The sequence below is a fragment of the Argentina silus genome, assembly GCF_951799395.1.
Source record: "Argentina silus genome assembly, chromosome: 13".
Lineage (NCBI taxonomy): Eukaryota > Metazoa > Chordata > Actinopteri > Argentiniformes > Argentinidae > Argentina > Argentina silus.
The window spans coordinates 9178370-9197727 of record NC_139667.1 but is presented as its reverse complement, the minus strand read 5'-3'; the positions used below and the strand labels follow the sequence as shown (position 1 = coordinate 9197727).

Here is a 19358-nt window from a genome sequence, read left to right as displayed (position 1 = left end):
TCTCTCTCTCTCTGTCCCCCTACCATCTCTCTCTCTCTCTCTCTCTCTCTCTGTCCCCCTACCATCTCTCTCTCTCTCTCTCTCTCTCTGTCCCCCTACCATCTCTCTCTCTCTCTCTCTCCCCCTCCCCTCTGTCCTCCTACCATCTCTCTCTCTCTCTCTCTCTCTCTCTCTCTCCTGGAGCGGGGGATGCCAGGGGGACAGAGTGCAGATAGGACCTGTCTCCATAGCAACAGCTTCTGCAAGCTGCTGACACCCTACTGGAGGGAGAAATAGGGAGGGTGGGAGAGAGAGGGAGGGAGTGTGTGTGTGTGTGTGTGTGTGTGTGTGTTTGGGGGGGGCAGAGAGAGAGAGAGAGAGGGAGAGAAAGAGAGGGAGAGAGAGAGAAAGAGAGAGAGAGAGAGGGAGAGAGAGAGAGACGACCCTGCTTCTTCCCCAGGGACTCAGTGGCCTGCTCATGTTCACGAGCAGAATTAGCATAAAGACGGGGGGAGGGGAAGTGTGTGTGTAGGGGGAAGGGCGGCGGGTTTTAACGTCAGAGGGAGGTGTGTGTGTGTGTGTGTGCTAACTGTGTATGTTTGTGTAGGTGTGTGTGCGTGTGTGTGTGCTTGAGGAGGTCAACCTCTCTCTCCCCTGGGTCCTTGCTCTAGTCCTGTAGCCTGCAGTTCTCTACTCTGTAGTGGAGAGGGCTGTGTTGTGTTGGCCAATGCTGCAACTCTCTTCTATGGAATGTGTTGTTTTTATAGTGTGTGTGTGTGTGTGTGTGTGTCATCTTGTATAGAATTCCCATTTGATCACGTTAAACAAAACATAAGGCTCAACATCACCGCTCTTCTGTTGTCCTGTCAGACGGGGAACATAATGGGTGCATCTCAATAGTTCCTCTCTCCAGTGCCTCTTCTCCTCCTTGCCTCCTCTTTCCTCCCGTCCTGCTCAAAGTTCGTTGGAGGAGAAGGTCTCAGGTTTCTCCCCCTCTGACCCTCCCCCGCCAATGTCATTTAAGGAGGCAAGGAGAGAAGACCCTAAGGAATCAAGGAAAGAGCTGGCCATTGAGATGTCCCTATCAAACCTCGGCTGTGTTTCATTCCAGAAAGTTGTTCCCTCCATTCTGCCCTGGTTGACACCTCTTCACAGATCTGATAGGGATGGATTTGTAAGACACAGGTCCACCACATTTGCTTACACCTCCCCAGTCCCATCAGATCTAAGAAGGGGAATGAACCAGGACAGGTTGAATGAACCAGGACAGGTTGAATGAACCAGGACAGGTGTGAGGAATGAAACACGGCTGTCTTCTACTTGGACCGTAGCGTTTCAGGAAGTGGTTAATGGGATGTTTCACTGCATTTACATGTTATAGTTGTTTTGCACTGGGATTTGATCTAGTCACCTCTAGTAGTTTTTATGGGCGTATCTCACTTCTTTCGATGTTTAGATGTTTAGCTTTTCGTCAGCTTGTGTTTCCCATTGAAGCCCATTCATTCTGTAAAGATTTCTGAAACACACTCGAATCAAGGGTACGTTACGACAATGTTTTGGTATTTTTTACTTATTTTGAGTGTTTTGTCCGTTTTTACTTTTGGACACGTTATTTACAAACCCACTTTTGAAGCTTATTTTATTGCAAGACGATCCAATCCACAAGGCAGGTTTTGGTTTCTTGCTCACGCCCGAGGCGACCCAATGGACCGATTACTGTCCACAACGCAAGAGATCTACTTTTGTCAGGAAGGAGGTCTGATGTTTTGAGTACATTTAAAACAGAACATTTAATTTAGAAAAAAATGTTTACACTACCGTTGGCAAAGTATTTCAGAGATAGAGGGTTGTTATGGACTTTATGACAATATGATGATTCTGACAGAAATGTAAATAATCTAAATATACGATCAATGCGCATAAAAGCGCTCTGGGGTGGTGTACTGCTTTGATTACTAGTTTTAGACAACCATAAGATGTAAATAGAGTGGAACATCCCTTTAATGCTGTGTCATAACCGCTGCAGCCAGAGACTGCCCCCTGTTGAACGTTGTGAGGCAATGCATTCTTTTTAAAACTCCCAGTAGGCCTATTTTTCCCACAGTGTATTAACGTGCGCGTGTGTGTGTGTGTGTGTGTGTGTGTGTGTGTTTGTTCGTTCCAGAGCGCAGCCGCAGCGCCTAGTCCGGTGATGGGCAACATGCCCCCCAATGACGGCATGCCAGGAGGACCCATGCCCCCCGGCTTCTTCCAGGTAATAACTATACCTCCATCACACTCCTCTCTCTCTTTCTATACCTCCTCTATCATCCCTCACTCAACTCTTCCCTTCCTCCCTCCTCCTTCTCCTTCTTGCAGGTAAGACTCCTCTCTCTCTTTCTATAACTTCTCTCTTTCTCTTTCTTTTTACCTTTCCATGCCTGCTTCCTCCTCTACCCCTCCAGACCTCTGTACCTCCCTTTATTAGGATACCTCCTTCTCTCACTCCCCCTCTTTCTTTACCTCTATCTCAGCACTCCTCCCATCTCTCTCATCCCATTCATTTATCCCTCGCTCTCTCACACACTCATACCATTCATCCCTCTTCACTCTTTCATCCCCCTCTCTCTCACCCTGCCTGTTCTCCGGTCGTGTAGCAGAGGGGAAAGGTTTCAGTGTGTGAGAGAATTGTCTGAAGAGCAGAAGTCTGTAAGAACGAACGAAAGAGAGAGGGGGGGGAGACACACACACACACACACACACACACACACACACAGCCAGGTGGTGTGAGTCTCAGTGGTGTGATGGACAGCTCTGGCATTTGGCAGGAGGGATGATAAGGTGGAACAGAGGAGTGAGAGAGAGAGAGAGAGAGAGAGAGAGAGAGAGAGAGAGAGAGAGAGAGAGAGAGAGAGAGAGTGTGTAGGGGGCAGACAGACAGATAGAGAGAGGAGGGGGCAGAGAAAGGGAGAGATCAGTGTGGCCATGATTGTGGCCTCCGTCTGTTTGTTTCTGTAGCTACTGCTTGTTTGCTTGCTTAGAGAGGGAGGGAGGGAGGGAGAGAGGGAGGGAGAGAGAGTGATGAAGCAAGAGAGGGGGAGAGAGAGTGAGTGAGAAGAGTGAGGGAGAGGAGGTGAGTGAGAGTGTGAATAAGAGAGGGAGTGAATGGATAGGGAAGGCAAGTGTGAGAGAGCAAGGAAGAGGGAGTGAGTTGGAGAGAGACAGAGAGAGAGACACAGAGAGAGAGAGAGAGACAGAGAGAGACAGAGGGCGAGGGGAGACACGGAAGTGCTATTTATAACTCTGGTGGAGGAGTGAGATTGGGAGGAGGGCGTGTGTGTGTGTGTGCGCGTGCGTGCTTGTGTGGTCCTTTTGGTACAAGTGGCCTTATCATTAGTGAGAGCTGTTTGCTCACTAATATGCCTGCACTGCGATTATTTACTGTGTGTGTGTGTGTGTGTGTGTGTGTGTGTGTGTGTGTGTGTGTGTGTGTGTGTGTGTGTGTGTGTGTGTGTGTGTGTGTGTGTGTCTGTCTGTGTCTGTGTCTGTGTCTGTGTCTGTGTGCATGCATGGCGGTATGTTCATGAAATGTTTTCAATTGTTTGATAATGAGACTGTATAGTCCCATTCACACCAAAGAGTGTACCTATTCCTAAATAACTCGGTGTGAATGGGACTTATGTTACAGTATATAAGCACTGTTGTTGTTATTGAGAGAAGGCCAGACAAAGGGAGAGATGTGTAGAGAGAGAGAGGGGTGGAGATGGATGGATAGATAGATAGGAGAGGTGAAGTGAAGAGGTGAAAGGCATGGCTGTATGGTTCAAAAGAGGAGAGGGGAAAGCGTGTAATGATGACTTGACCTGACCTGAGAGGCCTTAAAAACATCCCCAGACTGTCCCCAGCCCGGAGACAGGCCCCTGAAGTTGGGCAAAGAGAACTCACAATGGGGGTCCATCTGTAGTCCTTAGGGCCTGCTAACCATGACTGGTAGTCTCAGAGTCAAAGTACACTTTGTGGAGAGGTCAAAGGGGAATCATCAGGCAACAGCAAGAAGGGGAAGGTCCACAGATGTCTGACTCCTGTGAACACACACACAGTGGAAGACAAAATAAAGCCACTCTTCACTAAAAGCATACACACTTCCCTCCCACACTAAAAAGTTATTTTAGTATCCTTTCGTTTGGTGATGAGAGAGAGTGACAATGTTGTCAGCCCCTCTGCCTCTGTTAGCTGAGTGTTTCAGCTTTGGCAACACCGCCCCCGTGTGGTTAACTACAGAACCACATAAATTATTTCTCACCCGCAAGTAGGGCCCAGAGTTTTTCCTTACCTGATCAGCGAAAACTTTGGGCCCAAGTTATAGTCCACAACTATGGCCCCCCTAGGTCCTAAAGTTTTTCCTGGTGAGGTCCTATGTGGTATACAAGTATACACTTGGAAGTATACACTTTGTAAAAGGTAGGGACTAGGGAATTAGAACACATTTCAAGAAGTTGCGTGTACTTACATGCACAATGTTGGGCCATTTGATTGGCTAGCTCCTAGTCCCCCCCACCCACCTCTCCCTCAGCCCTGTGATCTCACTGGCTGGTTCCTCTCGCCCCCTTCCTTCCTGTGTTTCTAATTGGCTGCTTCCTCCAGGTGTCATTTTGGCCCCTCCCTCTCTGATGTCACTCTTCTCTCTTTAAAAGGGACCTCCTGGCTCACAGCAGTCCCCCCACGCACAGCCCCCCCCTCACAACCCCAGCAACCCCATGATGGGACCCCATGGCCAGGTAAGACAGACACACACACACACACACACACACACACACACATCTGTCTCTCTATCTGTCTTTCCGCCCCTCTCTTTCTCTCTAACACACATGCTAACAAACTCCCTTACTCCCAGTTTTCTGACGATTTCTGACAATGATAACCCCCCCCCCCCACTGCCTACTCCTAAGGCATGCTAATGAACAACATGCTAATACAACCAGAGAGAGCAGGGTGTTTTCCTCCTCACCAGCCCAGACACAGCCGTCCCCATGTGGGATAAATAATTCACTCTTTCCCCCTGGAGCACCTTCTGGGTGGTTGGAGCTTGCGCCTCTCTCTGCCGCTCCTCTCTCCCACACACGCACACACCCACACACGCACACACACACACCCACACACCCACACACACACCCACACACACACACACACACACACACACACGCCTCCCAGCTACCTACTCCACCGACTCTTCATTAATTAAACAGGGGACAGGCACTGTGGACACACACTGCACATGCATCCAGTACACTCCCCACCACACACACATGCACACCACACGAAGACACACACACACACACACACACACACACACACACACACACACACACCTTGTGTTTTTAAGGCCATCTCTGAGAACTACCAGCTCAGTACACTGTGAATTACTCACTCTCCAATGCTGAGGGAGAAGGGAGAATAGAGAAGAGGGAAGGTGCAAGGCTTGGTCAGTAAGACTCTCTGTCTCCTTCTCTGTCATACCCATCGTGTGATACAGTCTGAGCCCCTCACTCATTAGCTGTGGGAGCTAAGGGCCCCATCCTTGTAGTTTTGTGTGTTTTTTCCATAAAGCAAGAGGTGTGTGTGTGCACGCGCGCTAACATACTGTCTGGAGTCAGTGTTTATTTAGTTGGGACTTGGGTAGGGGTTAGGGTTAAGGTGTTGGACCTTCACTTCTCCACTCTCATCTCTCCATCATTCATCCCTCTGTCCACACTGTCGCTGCTCTCTCCCCCGTAGAATGAATGGGCTCAGGAACAAGTTAAGTAATAACCAATCTCTCTCTCTCTCTCTCTCTCTCTCTCTCTCTCCGCCTCCCTCTCCCTCTCTCTCAGCCTTTCATGTCGCCACGGTATCCAGGCGGACCCCGCCCCACACTCCGAATGCCAAATCAGGTACAGATGTTTATTATTAATATTCATTATTAAATAATTACATGTAGAGTTCAGTAACACTCTCTCACTGTTCCTTAGCTGTTGTCTTTTTTTAAGACTTGTATTTTTATGAATGTGTTTTGTGTTTAATATCTGTTCTTCATACCTAATTTTTATCTTCTAAAATAATAAAATAATCTGTATTTATTTATCCTCTGTGTTGTCTCTTGTCAGCCTCCTGGGGGTATCCCTGGTTCCCAGCCTCTCCTGCCAAACAGCCTGGACCCCACCAGACCGCAAGGTGAGAATAGGGGGACAAGAGTGTGGGTGGGGGTAGTGTTAGGGTTAGTGGGGGTAGTGTTCTTTCAGCTGGGGTTCAGTGAATTCATATACACGAATGTCGGAATTCCGCGCACCGATCTGGAGTCAGGAGTTCCTCCTAGTGTGAGCTGTGAGCGCTCAGCAGACAGAGGGGTCACTGTAATAGATTTTGACAGTGACTGGCGGTGGGGGAGGGGGGCCTATGAGTGGTTTTGAATGCAGATTACAGCTTTAGAGTCCGGGGGGGGGGGGGGGGGGGGGGTTGCAGCTAATGGGCTTAGTTTAAGACTGTCGTCTGTCACCTCTTGTCTTAATTCCTGATTCTAGTCTGAGACCATACTGTATGTTGATTAGGGACTATGGTTTCATTGTGGGGGTGTTCTGGTTTTATCCCTTCACCTGTAGGACATCCTAATATGGGTGGGCCGATGAGAATGAACCCTCCACGAGGAATGGCCATGGGCCCACAGGTAGGGTATATCCCCTGTTAACACACACACACACATGTAAAAACACATACACACTTGCTCAGAACTTGCAACACACCAACATTTACTTACGCTGCTCTGTTCCTGTGCATGTTATGGTTGTGACTGTGTGTTTGGTCTCTCTACAGAACTATGGGGGCATGAGGCCTCCTCCTAACTCCATGGGTGGTCCCATGCCTGGGATGAACATGTAAGTTAGAACATTAGAACAAAAAAGAACAATTTTTACGTTCAAACACAATAAGCCATTTGTGTTACGAACTGACCATGTTCTGTTTCCCTCACTATTTTGTTATTTTTTCCCCACTCGCTTCACCATCTTAACTTTCTTCTTCTCTGTTTTAATTCTGCCATCCTCTCTCTCTCTCTCTCTCTCTCTCTCTCTCTCTCTCTATCAGGGGACCTGGTGGAAGAGGGCCGTGGCCAGGACCCAATGCTAACTCAGTGAGTCACTACATTTTGTTTTCCTACCACAGGTCACAAATAGGGGCCATTGCAGGAATCATGTTTTAGGTTCTGTATCTGGAATGGCCAAAGTCCTCATTGGCTGAGGAGCTAAATTCATGTATTTCCTCTATCCCTGAATGAAATAAATACCAAAAGAAACAGACACACTTTTACATGTGTCTGCCCATAGACTAGTCACACACCAGCCCTGTGACCTACTAACCTCTTGATTCCCTCCTACTCCTCCTCTTCCTCCTTCTCTTCCCCCCTGCAGATAGCATACTCCTCCTCATCTCCAGGCAACTATGTGGTGAGCAGCCATCACTGATTTCACGTGTGTGTGTGTGTGTATGTGTGTGTGCATGTGCGTGTAAGATACAGGATTAGATGGATAGATGGGCATCCTGATGTTACATTCTGATGATCTATCTAACCTTTGACCTCTCTCTTTCTCTCTCTCTGTGTCTCTCCATCTTCCAGGGTCCTCCAGGGGGAGGAGGTCCACCCGGAACTCCCATCATGCCCAGCCCAGGTGGTGCGTCACCTTACTATGTCCCCCTGCACTAACAAACTAGTCCCCTAGACATTATGTTCCCCTCACTAACAAAGCATGGGTCAACTACTGTAGATCATTTATTTTATATTTGTATTCACCATAGTTTGGGATTCATTTTCTGTTATTTCTCCTATGTGAGGGGTCATCTCTCTATAGTGATATTGTTGTAGGTGTAGTTTAAAATCAATCAAGGGTGGAAGAGTAGGTATATTTGATCAGTCTCTGTTGGTATTTCATCTAGAGTAGTTTCAGACTAACCTTTTTTCTCTACCTTTTGCTCCCTCCCCCCCCAGACTCAAATAACTCCAGTGAAAACATCTACACAATGATGAACCCCATAGGACCGGGTGGCAACAGACCCAACGTGAGGCTCACACCACCACGCCACGTCAGACATTCACCATACATCCCATAGTTTTACATTTTTACATTACATTTATGGCGTTTAGCAGACGCCTTTATCCAAAGCGACTTACAACAAATACATTTGTCTAAGTAAGTGAATCATCTATTCATCAGTCATCATAAGAAAAAGTAATCTATGCTAGGACCAGGGGCTATTGGCATACCATTATGTCATCATAATATATACACATTATATATATTTTTATTTCACCAGAGAAGTCACATTGAGATCTATTTGTCAAGTGAGCCCTGGCCAAGAAGGTGGCATACATGAAGTTATACATTCACGAGACACAACACAGTATACAACATCTTGTATATCAATGGACAGAATTGCTTGGTTAAAAGCAATGCAAAGCACATTAAAATAACTTAAAAGAGCTGGCTTCCTCGTGATGAATTAAAAACATGGACATTCCATTATTATGTTGCATAATATGTCCACACGGCACAGCTGAGTCTCCATGTCCGTTTTCTATTCCCAGTTCCCCATGGGCCCTGGGCCTGACGGACCGATGGGAGCCATGGGAGCCATGGAGCCGCATCACATGAATGGATCACTAGGTGGGTGGAGCCACAGTCTGTCTGACCCCCTCATAATACTGCTGTGATGGCGATGGGATCACCAGTTTGAATCTAATATCTTTCTCTCTCCCTCCCTCCCTCAGGCTCTGGGGATATGGACGGGTTGCCAAAGGTGAATACAAATCCTCTTTTTTGTTCTATGTTTGGGTTAATTCACTTCTCTTGGAAATGTGTCTCAACGTGAGGGAATACAAACGAGAGGGGATATTTCCATACTGCTGGTAGGTAGTACCATTTGATTGGTCCACTGTTCTTGTCTAACCATCTTCTATTGCTCTCTCTCTCTCTCTCTCTCTCTCTCTCTCTCTCTCTCTCTCTGTCTTTCTTTCTTTCTTTCTTTCTTTCTTTCTCTCTCCTCATCTTGCCTTTCCAGAACTCTCCTAACAACATGGCAGGTATGAACAACCCCCCCGGCACGCCGCGAGACGACGGCGAGATGGGCGGTAACTTCCTGAACCCATTCCAAAGTGAAAGTGTGAGTATAGCTAGAGAATGACCTCTCAGCCCTTAACACCTGACCCCTAACACTCTGACACACTCATACAGAGAGCAGAGAGCAAGCAGAATGTTGGCCCAGTTCCAAATCAAACCCCTAACCCCTAAACACGATGGTTGCAGCTCTACCTTACCTTCTGGATTAGGTCTATTCCAGACGTTCCTGGGGTGTAGGCCTAGAGGTTAAGGGTTGATTTGTCATTGGGCCGATTCAACTCATCAAAACGTTGTCAGATATCAGTCAGATATGTGGTGGCGAAGGGCTAGGATTGCACTCTAGGGCTAGAGTTCTGCAGGGACCTCTGATTAATTAATGTTTTCACTTTTGCGTCTCCACTCATCTGTGCCCCCCCTCCCCCCTTCCCTTTCTCTCTTTGCAGTATTCACCCAACATGACAATGAGTGTGTGATTTTTTTTTTTTTCTTTCTTTTTTATATTTTATTTCCTTTATTTTATTTCCCTTTTTTTTTTTTTTTTTTTTTTTATCCTTTCCACCTGATTTTTCCAACCCCCCCTGCTCCCGTTCACCATGGACTGGACTCACTCTGCCCCACCACCTCCCCCCCACCCCCCTTTGGATTCCACGTCCTCTCTCCCCTCTGAACTTGCATTGCCACACAGTCTTCTGGGACACCCCTTGAGCATCCTGGAACTCTTGTTAAGGCGGGGCTTCCTGGCACGTGCAAGATGGCTGCCAGCGTAAACAGGAAGCAGTCACAGAGCCACAGGAAGAGTCTCCTCTCTGACCCGGCCCCCTGCCTCCCTGGCTTCTTGTCAGGGTCTGGACAATGACAGAGGGATGGAGAGAAGAGAGAGGAAGAGGTAGAGAGGAAGAGACACTGGACAACACAGACCTCCTCAGGACACAGTGGTGGGGGTCTGTTACAGGAGCAGCTGCCCTGCCTGGAAGCTTCTTAACCATCACATTGGATTTTTATTGGTTTTCAGTTAGTGTTTTTATTATTTTCTGTTCCTAAATGGATACAGCAGTGGAATGGGAGTGTGTAATCTCTATGCCCTCCCCCCGTTCTGTGTACATTTAAAAACACAAGTGTTGTGATGATCGATGAACGTTTTCCATTACTCTGTGTATGTATTGTATCATTGATATATTTTTTTTTATTATTATTGTTATTATTAATATTGTTATGATGAATATGATCATTTTAAAAGTAGGTTTTAATTTCTGGTGTTTTCCATTGAAGGGCACATTACTAAGAGGATAGGTAGGATAAGTACATACACACTCATACGCAGAATGCACAGGAAAGCTTCTGACTCAGCTCTCTCTGAGTCCCCTAGAAACCTCTCATAACAATAAACCTCCACTAAACCGCTTGATAGCATTTGACCACATTTCGCAATAAAACCCACAGAGACGATCTCTGTAAAGTTTGGACTGAATCATATTACTCAATTGACTAAAGCAGATTTACAGAGTAACTGTACTTCCTTGATTGTATGGAGGTTACTCTGAATACATTTATCCTACAAGAATACTATAGTACACCCCTATGGCCCAGTCCAAAAAGTGAAACCTTATCCATCATGGTACTTATGATTTGAATTCCCTAACTTTATTGTCCCTCCCTATCCATCCACCGGAGAGGCGTTTTTAAATGTTTTAGAGTTTTGTGGTGTTTTTAAACGTTGGCTTGTTTGATCATCCGAGTGTGAGGAAGAAACAGCTCCTGGGTTTTTGCTTCCATACAGAGGGATGCACACATTTTTTTTTTATTTATTTGTATTCTTTTATTTTTCTCTTCTGAATTATTGTGCTTTTGTCTTGCATCACTGCGTAACTCCAGGATGTGTAGCAGCACATGTGTACATATACAGCTCTGATGTTCCTCCTTAGAATCACTGGTGTCCCTCAAGACTCGGTCTCAAGACCTTCAGATTTCATCATTCTTTCCTCCCTTCCACTGGGTTATCGCTCGTCTTCATGTGATTGGATAAGTGAAGGCAAGGTCCCCTCCCTTCTGCTTCCTTTCATCAGTCCCAACTATCTAACATTTGTGATTACTTTAAGAAGAAGGGAGGAAAGACGCTTTTCAAAGTGTTAGTTAAGCCCTGCACACCTACAGTCTCACAGGCCAGCTCTGACATAGTCTAGAATGTTCTGACTGGATTCTATTTGTTTGATGTTTGTTTGCTAAACACCTAGTCTCAACCTACCGCTCTACCTACACACTCTGGAATCACTCTACACCAATTAACATCACCCTTGCCAAGGAGGCGGATATTTTGGAAATTGCTGGTTTTTTTGTTCATTTTGATTTGTTTTTGTACCCGGGAGGCAGTTGTCCCTCTCTGTTCTGTCAGGTGCAAAGACTCGACCCCCTGACCCCTCTGTGAAAAGGAGCCACTGATTGGACCCCCCAAAGACTCTCATTACAGAGCTGAGCCAATCAGGAAGTGGTGGGGCGACTACCATGGTGACTGTTGTGATCTCCCCAACCCACTTGACCCCTCCGCCCCGCTCATCCCAAATGAGAAGACTTTGTCCGTCCTGACCCTCCCACCCAATCAGCTCACCTATACACAAACACATCCTCTCTCTCTCTGATTTTATAACTTCTCCATCTGTTTTTAGTTTGTTTTTGTAAATACTGTAAAATGCATTTTGATATCATTGACATGTTTTGATATTGCCGTCACGACTAACAACTTATCAGAAATGTGCTGATTTGGGCAACTGCTTTTTATTTAAAGGGACGGTGCATCTTTACGTTACTGTCTCACTCAGAAATGACAGGAGTGGTGAGGAAAAGGAGAAAAACAAACAGGGGGAGCTGCTACAGAACTGATGTACTTAATATTCACATCATCACAGGCTACCTGAAGCTGTACTGGCTGGCTATCAATGCTAAGATATAGGGGATAAAAAGTCTTAGGGCCGGTTTCACAGACATGGCTGAAGCCTAGTCCTGGACTAATTCACACTTTCAATGGCAAATTACCACTGAGGATGCTTTTTAGTCTAGGACTAGGCTTAATCCTTGTCTGTGAAACCGGCCCGTTGTCTTAGAGGAAACCCCCATTCGTTTCAGTAGACTTGATGTCAGTGTGAATGCCTTTAGCTAACTCACTGTCCCACACACTGTTGATACACCAGAGCTCTGTGGACTTCAGACACACTGAACATAGGGCTGGGTTCTATTCTGAAAACTATCTCCCTTCTCTCTGTCCTTGATTACTCTTGTCTATGTGTTAGCAAAATGGTAATATCTCCTCTACGCCAACCAAAAGGCTAGGAGGTGGGGGGTTCAGCCATTTTATTCACCTTCAGCCTTTTTTGGTTCAATCAAGGGCAGAGGGACAAGGGCAAGTTTTCAGAATGGAATCGGGACTCTTTTGCGGTCGCCACTTGTTGCAGCAACCACATTTCAAGTTCTCTTCTGTTTTTTTTCCCTCCAAACTGATCACAGAAACGGAAAGCAGGGCACAAATGTACACAGGACATTGTCTCTTTAAAAAAAAATCCACCAGGGACCACCACACAGGCTTTACTATGAAGGAGTTTTTATCTATTTAAAAATCGACAAAAAAGTTCAAAAAGAAGTTAAAAACAGCCATGTTCTTATCGGGATGAGATGGTGCGTAGAGATTGGAGGGGGCGCCGGTTTCCTCTGTCGTACATTGAGATACTGTTGTATAGAATACAGTCTAACTGCCCCCTCTCCTCCTGTCCTGTAAGTAAACCGTCATGTCGATCATTTCTGTATTTCTACTGTGCTGATGTATAATACTGTAACATTCGGGGGGAGGGGAGGGATGAGAGAGGGACGAGGGGACAGGGGAAAAGGAAATATTTCTTCTGTTCTGTTCCTTGTTTTTTCTCTGACGACAAAGCAGTATTGAATATGAAGCAGTCTCTCTCTGGGGCTTGCTTTGTATCTCATGTTAGGGTAGTTTCAGATCCTAAATGTCTTGTGTAGTAAAATAAGAGGTTCCTCTCTTCGTATGTTTCTTTATATTGTAAAGTTTCTTTAGATTGAAAATGTTGCTTATTGAAAAAAAAGGTGGGGAAACTGCATCGATAATAAATGTAATTTTGTTTTTTGTTTTTTTCATCGAGTCGTCAGTCGTTTTTGCCTGTGTCCCCCTTGTTGTAGATACATATTAAAAACAAATAAAATGACTTCACTCCTTTTGCCACAACCTCTGGTTCTTTCAGTGCATTCATAGGAAATGTCGATATAGCTTGTTGCTTTCCTATAACATACTTTCATGTTCATAGTGGTACAGTGTACTTTATTCTGTTATATAGAAATGTGGCCATCTCTTATTTCAAGGTAGCCATGAGCAACTCCCAATCATGCTGATCTGGCCATAGCGAAGACAGCAGTTAAATAACATTTAAAAAGAAAGCCATTGTGTATAGTTCAAACGTTACCATAAAGCTTAATTTTTTACACACAAGATAACATACACATTTTGAGCAGCATCACCTGTTTTTACATCTACAAACACTACACAGTATATTTTGTGTGTTTGTGTTTGTGTATGTGTGTGAAGTCTCAGGTTTCATGTTCTCTCAGGAGTACAACAACACCATCCATCACGCTGAGAGAGAGAGTTCACACTCATTGGCAGAAAGAGAGTGTGTGAGTCAGTGTACATACTGTACATAGCCACACCAGCCCCTGCACTGGTCTCGCGCATGTGCCAACAAGCATGCAAGCTCGGCGCAGAGTGTCTTAAATAGAACCAGTTTCCTATTTGAGACGCATGGGAGAACAGGTGCTTGCTGACGCTCACAGACACATGAGAGCAGTGTGGATGAAATGATTTAGTAGAATGGCAAGTAACGGGAGTGTTAAGAATTTTAAAACGCGTGCACGGTCAGTGTAGTTTTCGTGTTAAGTCTTTGTGTCTGATAAGAGAATGTTGCCTGTGAGTGACGTCACTGCCTCACAGGGTCACCTCCTCTCCTCCTCTTCCTTACATCTGATCCAGTTGGACAGAATGGCGGCACTGGAGAGAGAAAGAGGAGGAACGAAGGAGGAGGAGGAGGAGGTGCGTGGTAGAGGGGGCAGAAAGGCTGATCGTAGCGGAGCACTCAAAGCAGGAGACGGGGGGTGGGGCTGGGGCTGACACACCACCCTCACTCCTCCAACAGGTAGAACTGGGGTCGGGACCAGCAGGTAAGAGTCAGAGACTGATTGGTTGATGAGGGGGGGTAGGTGGAGAAGGGACGGAGGGGTGGTCAAAGAGGGGAGGGTATTTCTGCGACCCTGCCAACGAGGGGAGGGGCAAGGGGGCAGTCTATCGACGGAACACTTCCGGGTCATTCCGTCCGAGGTCAAACCTCCAGGTGTCTTCCTTCTCTCAAGGGTCAGTCTGCTCAGGACTGCCAGAGATGGGTGCTCGTCTGTGGGGGAGAGAGTTGGACGGGGGGCCCTGGATGGAGAGTCATTATGGTTGTGATAAAGCGATTGTGCAGTGCTCTCCATCCTTCCCTCCTTACACTGGTGATGGAGAGATTTCCTCTTCTCCTTCTCTTCCTCTGTCTCTCTGTCCTCTTCTCCCACTTCCTTTTCTGCCGCCTCCACCATACTCCTCTCCCTCCTCCCCTCCTCGTAAGCTGTGTTCAGACGGGCCAGGTTATGAATGGCCAGCCATGGTTCGGAACACAGTCGTTGCCTGAGAAGGGAGGCACCAGACTGGTCCATTGAATGCAGCTCACAGGGGGGAAATCTGCTGCTGCTGCTCCCCCTCTTACCTAGAACAAGATCAAGAAAAAAATTGATTTAGGCAGGTATTATTGTTATATTAGGTACTAGGTAGTCATTATATTAGATTCTCATATATAGTATATATTATGTCCCCAGTGCTTATACTTTGGGACCTGAGAAATTCTTGACTGTTCTTGACTGTTCTCAAACCATGTGTCGAAGTTGCAGACCCATAATACTCACAATACATGAACCAGAATGCATATCAACGTTTAACAATGTTCACAGGAGGATTCCGATGATATAAGCCAATTTTAAGTAAAAAGCGTGAAAATCTGTTGCTAACTGTCTGGAGTGTGGAGGCACATGCAGTGCTGCCTTGAGGATAAACATGTTGAATTACATGTTGATAATGTGACAGGTCAAGCGGTCAATAATTTCTCAGGTCCTTACGTTTTACTTCATGCAAAACCTTATAAGATATTCTGGTTGAACAACCTGGCCTCTAACCTGATCCTCTGAAGTTGAAGACATTCTCCACCTCTGGTGAGTTGGGTGATCCCGTCTTGAGGACGATGTCAGAGGGGGACATGCAGGAGACCGGTGAGGTGTCTGGGGATGGTGGGACGTTCAGGTAACGTCGGGTCACTGGCCCCCCACTCACACCCATCTCCGTGGCAATAATGATGATGTCACGACCCCTCGCGCGACACGTGTCAAGCAGCACCTGGGGTACAGGGCACTGGTCAGCTATTTTGGTCATACCAAAGGAAGAGTGTGTGTGTGTGTGTGTGTGTGTGTGTGTGTGTGTGTGTGTGTGTGTGTGTGTGTGTGTGTGTGTGTCTATTTGACATACTGACCTGCAGTGTAGGTTGGTGTTTTGCGTTGACGGCATAGACTAAGGCTGAGGCTCCTGAGTAGTCCTCCATACTAGGGTCAGCTCCAGCAGACAGGAGAGTAGAGGCCACCTGAGCCCCAGCTCGCTCCATACAGGCATACATCAGAGGGGTGCGGCCAGACTTGTCCTGGGCATTTGGGTCTGCCTGGTCATGTTATATGATTCAATTTAGTTGATGGATGGAAGGATGGATAGATGGGTGGATGGATGGATGGGTGGATGGATGGAGGGATGGTGCAAGGGCCTGCTTTTTTCCTGCAAATTATGCAGAAAACAACCCACCTTACCACACAAAGAATCAAAACAACAGCAGAGACCAACAGTGACATTGTAGACTAACCTGGTTCTGTAAGAGGTATTGGAGGAGTTTCAGAGTCCCAGGCCCAGAGGGCTCCCCTCTTAGTGCCTTACAGGCAGCCAGGAGAGGGGTCTCTCCACGGGGATTATGCTCGTTGACCTGGGCCCCCCCCTCCAGGAGCAGGCGGACCAGACGGAGCTTGCCCAGCATGGCTGCACTGATTAGGGGGCTGCTGTCAGACAGGGGGTCCCCCATGGCCTGGAGAGAGAATGAATTAACAGACACACACACACACACACACACACACACACACACACACATACACACACATACACACACACACACACACACACACACAGAGGGAGAGAACTCATGATCAGAGAATTAATGATGTAGAATAGTGCAGAAAGAGAACAGCAGACAGGCTGACACACAAAAGCCAAAGCAAAGTCACAGAATCTAAAAACGGTGCACTTATTATCATCCAAACGTACCTGGATTTTCTCTGTTCTCAGGGTGGTTGATTGGGTCTCACTCACTCTTGTTCTCTAGTCTAGACCAAAGGAGTCAGTCAGTCATAGACAGTTATCTTTGTATCATGTATAACTGTAATGTATATTGGTTCTTGGAGTAGTGCTCAGAGGAGAGATGAAACAGTGATTGTTCAATCAGGCCCTTACGGGAAGATCTGAGTGTTCCTTTGATATCTCAATTAATCTAAAAATCAACCACTGTGATCTCTGATAATACTGTAATTACGTATTTGACATACAGTATACTATCAAGTCAGAATGCCTCCTCTCTCTTCTGCCTCTCCTCTCCTCTCCTCTCCTCCACCCCCCCCCCCCCCTCTCTCTGTGTCTCTGTCTCTGTCTCTGTCTTTCTCTCTCACCCCCCCATCCTCCACTGCTCTTTCTAGGTATTGCGTAGGCGTGGGCAGGCGTGGGCAGCGGTGAACGTTCAAAGTTGTGAATGGTTTTGAGCTGCAAATGTCGCTTGTTGAGGGAGGCCCTGCTACAAAGAGCCAGAAGGCGTTTGATAGGAGTCAGCTTTGAACACCCGTCGTCTGGCCCAGACCACCGCCTGGGTTCAAACACTGATGGAGGTAAAGGGAAAGGGGATGCAAAGAGGGAGAGAGAGTGAGAGAGAGAGAAGGGAGGGGGGGGGGGAATTGAGTGGGTAGAGAGAGGGAAGAAGAGAGAGAGAGAGAGAGAGAGAGAGAGAGAAAGAGAGGGAGGGAGGGAGGGATAGAGGGAGGGAGAGGGAGGGAGGGAATTGGAAGGATAGAAAGAGAGGGGGGAGAGAATCCTCTAGAACCACTGAGTTGAGAACCTGAATTCAGTACTGTAGGTTAGCTTTGATTGATTGTATTTATATTTATTTACTATGTGGAAATCACTGTAATTCCTACTCAAATATCTGACACACTAACAATGAGTTTGAGCCACAAAAAACATCACTTTTACATTTATGTCAGAGTAGTCTTTATATGTACATCCAATCAGTGCATTAGGCAATTGGACAAAGAGTGATCATCCAAACAATACTTCCAATGCAACCACAGACATAAAATGAACAGACTTTGTTACTATGACTCAGATACTGCAACTCACAATATGTATTACTACTGCAATATACAAAAGACACCAGACATTTCTGTTTCAGTAAAACTTCATGAGAGGACACTCACCGGAAACATCTGTGCTATCTATTGATGCTCTGTCTCTGGTACCCATCCTCCTGACTGTCAGGCTCTGTGTGAGTCTGTGAGAGAGATGGAGTGAAAGGGGGGAAAGAGATTAAATGAAAGGGTAGAGAAAGGGTGGTTGTGGTGGTGGTGGTGGTGGGATGGTGGTTGGGTGTGTGGTTGGTTGGGGAGTCAAAAGGGGGAGGGAGAAGGGAGGGAGCCATGAGAAATTGACGGGGTTATATTCTGAGATATAGGAGACCACTTTGACACCTGTTGAGGTGTGATGTGCAGTTTCATTTAGAATCCAATAGATGGCGGGTATGTGCTGATGCGAGTTTTGTGCTGATGTTACAACCTCAAATTGCTTTCTCTAGTTCATCTTTATTCATCTGAAAAACATGTTATACATTATAAGGTCATGACAGACATAATAAGGCCATCGTTTTATAAGCTGAAAACACAGGTGAAGGCAATGTGATTCCCGCTGAAGCCTGCAGGGAATCTTCATGTATGTTTTCTTAAGTTTCCATATATTTGAGTTGAAGGGTTGTTCTGCTAAACACGGTAGGAACTTTAGTTACAGCATTATTGCTTTCGCACAACCTTGTCAAGTACGTTTGGGGCTGTGCACTGCTCTGTATTTATGTAGGTTATAAGAGAGAACAAGTCATGGCAAGTATGTGAATGAATGTGACGTGTGTGTGTGTGTGTGTGTGTGTGTGTGTGTGTGTGTGTGTGTGTGTGTGTGTGTGTGTGTGTGTGTGTGTGTGTGTGTGTGTGTGTGTGTGTGTGCCTTACGACATAAGGTATGCGGTATGCATTTGGCAGTGGCACATCTATGTGAGTTTTCGTAATGTGTTACCCGACCAATAGAATCTGATGTACTTGAGTTCAACCCTCTGACGCAATGAATATTCATAAAAACCTCCAATAAACGTCCATAAAACGTTTACTGTTTCTCTGAAGGCAGGCTATCTCGATCTGCTTTGCTTTGGTTTTCGTGTTAGGTGACATTGTTCGGTGGTTTTAAAGGTATTTAGACTGAAAAGATGTCGACGCTGAGGGAGGAGCGGTGTTATGGATTATCTTGTCGTACATTGAATCATGGCAGAAACATATCTGTTTTTCATGTCAAACTCACTGACAGCGCGGCAAGAGCCTTTGACGGCTACCAAAACAGCAAGGTACTGTACGACCTGGTAGCTCAACAACAGCGTTCTCAAACGGTTCACATGACTTACTATATATGTACTATGACTGTTGAATTCCTTCGTATAGTGTGCAATATGTACAGCTATCCAAGTCACTATAAGTAGTTAGCAGACTTATCACACAACATAACTAAACCTTCCAGCTAGCTAGCTAGTCCCAAGGCTCGAGTAGGGATGAACAGCCTGGTAAAGTGTCACGACCCGGCCATTTAAATAGATAGGTCAGGTGTCACAGTACTGCTGTCCTCTTCTTTAACTAAATGTCATGGTACTGGTAGCTAGGACAATCTACTGGCAATAAAGACGTGTGGTATGAACTCAGGACTGCAGTATGCTGAATGTCTCGTTTAGATATCTTGGGTTAGTTTTTCTATGAAGGGTCCTAATGATATTAGTAATGTTCTTCGCAAATGGT

The 19358-nt window shown here is 46.2% G+C and overlaps 3 protein-coding genes across 6 annotated transcripts in view; 2 read left to right on the top strand and 1 right to left on the bottom strand.

Annotated features, from left to right (window-relative positions):
- Positions 1 to 13329, top strand: part of LOC310814009 (single-stranded DNA-binding protein 3) — a 24657-nt gene extending 11328 nt beyond the window's left edge. Inside the window, exons 5-18 of one of the 3 annotated variants that reach the window (XM_083683222.1) lie at positions 2144 to 2233; positions 4653 to 4736; positions 5829 to 5888; positions 6102 to 6168; positions 6594 to 6658; positions 6805 to 6866; positions 7075 to 7120; positions 7398 to 7433; positions 7604 to 7658; positions 7973 to 8043; positions 8570 to 8648; positions 8753 to 8781; positions 9043 to 9144; positions 9787 to 13329. In XM_083683222.1, coding sequence (XP_083539348.1) covers positions 2144 to 2233; positions 4653 to 4736; positions 5829 to 5888; positions 6102 to 6168; positions 6594 to 6658; positions 6805 to 6866; positions 7075 to 7120; positions 7398 to 7433; positions 7604 to 7658; positions 7973 to 8043; positions 8570 to 8648; positions 8753 to 8781; positions 9043 to 9144; positions 9787 to 9957 — 1017 coding nt within the window. In that variant the 3' untranslated portion in view covers positions 9958 to 13329. Of the gene's footprint in view, positions 1 to 2143; positions 2234 to 4652; positions 4737 to 5828; positions 5889 to 6101; positions 6169 to 6593; positions 6659 to 6804; positions 6867 to 7074; positions 7121 to 7397; positions 7434 to 7603; positions 7659 to 7972; positions 8044 to 8569; positions 8649 to 8752; positions 8782 to 9042; positions 9145 to 9544 lie in introns of all 3 variants that reach the window. The other 2 variants (XM_083683221.1, XM_083683220.1) reach the window with 2 other exon arrangements.
- A 761-nt stretch (positions 13330 to 14090) lies between these two features.
- On the bottom strand, positions 14091 to 16297 carry LOC310814223 (ankyrin repeat domain-containing protein 34B; the record flags this gene model as incomplete). Its single annotated transcript, XM_083683522.1, has 6 exons — positions 14091 to 14145; positions 14245 to 14542; positions 14639 to 14893; positions 15357 to 15573; positions 15707 to 15889; positions 16085 to 16297. The coding sequence occupies 6 exons, from the start codon at positions 16295 to 16297 to the stop codon at positions 14091 to 14093; spliced, it is 1221 nt and encodes a 406-aa protein (XP_083539648.1).
- Positions 16298 to 18746: 2449 nt separating this feature from the next.
- LOC310814546 (RNA polymerase II elongation factor ELL-like) overlaps positions 18747 to 19358 on the top strand; it is a 9293-nt gene continuing 8681 nt past the window's right edge. For both annotated transcript variants that reach the window (XM_083684031.1, XM_083684030.1), the window contains exon 1: positions 18747 to 18916. In XM_083684031.1, coding sequence (XP_083540157.1) covers positions 18782 to 18916 — 135 coding nt within the window. In that variant the 5' untranslated portion in view covers positions 18747 to 18781. The remainder of the gene's footprint in view (positions 18917 to 19358) is intronic.